Here is a 2,500-nt window from a genome sequence, read left to right as displayed (position 1 = left end):
TTGAATATGAAAACGAGAAAGATTTCGAAACTGTTGCTTCACCTTTCAATAAATCTATTTTGTATTTAATGCTTTCCTCTCCTCTGCCCTTTATCATCAGTAGCAAAGAAAAAATGAGGGAAAAGGAAAAGAGAGAGAGAGAGAGAGAGAGAGAGAGAGAGAGAGAGAGAGAGAGAGAGTGAGTGAGTGAGTGAGTGAGTGAGAGAGAGAGAGAGAGAGAGAGAGAGAGAGAGAGAGAGAGAGAGAGAGAGAGAGAGAGAGAGAGAGAGAGAGAGGAAGAGAGAGAGAAAGAGAAAGAGAAAAAAAAAGAGAAAAAGAGAAAGAGAGAGAAAGAAAGAAAGAAAAAGAAAAAGAGAAAGAGAGAGAAAGAAAGAAAGAAAAAGAAAAAGCGAAAGAAACAGAGAGAAAAAATATAAATACACACAAAAAAAATACAAAACAAAAACAAAAAAACATACTCAACAAACTTGACCTTCGACCCCCTCTCCTTCTTCTCCTCCGCCAGTGCCCCGCCTGGAGATCTTCGATGCCCGAGGAGAGGCGATCCAGGAGAAGTTCTACGAGGTGGGTTCGGGCATAGACCTCCGATGCACGGCCTTCCACGTACCCAGGGACAGCGTGGTATGGTCACGTGATGGCGCAAGGATTTACCACACACCAGATGCCGGGATAAGGTGAGTGGGAGAGAGGGAAAGAGAAGGGGATAAGGAGGAGAGGGAATGTGTGTGTGTGTGTGTATGTGTGTGTGTGTGTGTGGTTATAGGTAAAGTAAAAAATCAAAGACAAAGGGGAGACTAATATCTGAGCATAAAGCACGAATGAGTGAGCAAGGAAGGAATGTGTAGATAAGAGAGAGAGAAAAAAAATGCATGAATGGGTAAGATAAAAGAAAAGAAGAAATAAAAGGATTAAAAAAAGTGAACCGAGAATTGGAAATGACTCCAATAATACATTTATTATATTGCATCCGGGGTACATATTTTATTAACATTTGTAGCATCGATGCATATCTCATTGTCCAATTTATTATGAATGCATCTCTTTTTATCCAGTATATACTTAAATGCACTTTACAACATTCATTATATGATGATAACATAGTACACTGTATTTTGAACACATACTTTGTAATTATCTACTGTATCACGATCACATTGTAATGTATATATCATGAACATATTATATTACTCAATACTTCGTGAATACATATCGTATATCGTCCATAATGTCCAAAATACACAGTATATAACGTATTTACTATGTCATGAACACATTAAATCACTCATTACAACATAAATACATACATTACTCATGGCAACCTGAATACATACAACATATCCACTCACCACACCACACGGAATACACACTTAATTTATCCTTATTTCACGCACAACTATTACACTGCATTCCATGAACAAGTACAACATCACCCGTCTCACCGCAACCACTCAGAGCCACATCTTGTATCCCCGGCAGCATCGAGAGTAACCTCGGGCCTTCGGGAATCGTGTCCTGGCTGCGCGTGAAGGCCGCCGCCGTCACAGACTCCGGAAACTACAGCTGCAGTGCTCCTGAAGCTGAAACTGCCACCGTCCGCATACAGGTCCTGGATGGTGAGTGCGAGAGCGCCTGTGCAGTGTGCTTCCTGTAGTTGGTTATGTGTTAGTATCATGGCTAGGATATATATATATATATATATATATATATATATATATATATATATATATATATATATATATATATACATACATATATATATATATATATATATATATATATATATATATATATATATATATATATATATGTATGTATGTATGTATATATATGAATCCAAGCTAAATTATAACTATTTTAATGAAAGATTAACCGGTTCCTCGTAGATTTCTCAAAAAAAAAAAAAAAACCTACTTAAAGCCTGGTTGATTGCTAAATGCTCTGCAAAACGTTTATTGCTCTGTCCTGGGAGAAGGTTAATTTCATCCCTACTCACGGGTTGTATATACAACAAATATACAGCGACAATATATTATCAGAACTTGAACTACTTCATACAAATCTGAAAGTCATTTAGATATTTCTTACGTAATGTGCAGTATCTCATTGTATTACTTTGAGTCTATACTTATTTGTTTTTCTTATCTTTAATTCAAGCTTTTCTTTTAATTGCTAACGAACGTGGGTTCTTTTAGATAAGAGTACTTTTCTCCTATTTTTTCGGTTGGTTTAACATTGTACATTTATTTAACTGTAATTAATCAGACATTTTAAATACCACTAAATTGGGTTTAAATTGAGTTATGATTACATTAACATCCAGTTCTGTACATATTTTTTCCCTCAAACTACTCATGTACTGTAAAAAAAAAAAAAAAAAAAAATGTAATTCAGTCTAAGTCAGAGACGGTCAATGTGAACAGGAAGGAGAAAATGAACCCTCTACTTCAGGCTGCCTCCGCGGGGTAATATGACATCAGTTTCAGATCACTGGGAGGACGTC

General features: G+C 36.3%; 1 protein-coding gene across 1 annotated transcript in view; it reads left to right on the top strand.

The window, feature by feature from the left end:
* LOC113804984 (zwei Ig domain protein zig-8) overlaps window positions 1-2,500 on the top strand; it is a 148,002-nt gene that overhangs the window by 143,379 nt on the left and 2,123 nt on the right. Inside the window, exons 6-7 of the mRNA XM_070134908.1 lie at window positions 506-674; window positions 1,477-1,613. Of these exons, the coding sequence (XP_069991009.1) occupies window positions 506-674; window positions 1,477-1,613 (306 nt within the window). The remainder of the gene's footprint in view (window positions 1-505; window positions 675-1,476; window positions 1,614-2,500) is intronic.

The sequence above is a fragment of the Penaeus vannamei genome, chromosome 1, assembly GCF_042767895.1.
Source record: "Penaeus vannamei isolate JL-2024 chromosome 1, ASM4276789v1, whole genome shotgun sequence".
In the NCBI taxonomy this organism is placed as follows: Eukaryota; Metazoa; Arthropoda; class Malacostraca; order Decapoda; family Penaeidae; genus Penaeus; species Penaeus vannamei.
Note: the sequence above shows the minus strand (reverse complement) of the source record. Positions and strands in the feature narration are given on the sequence as shown.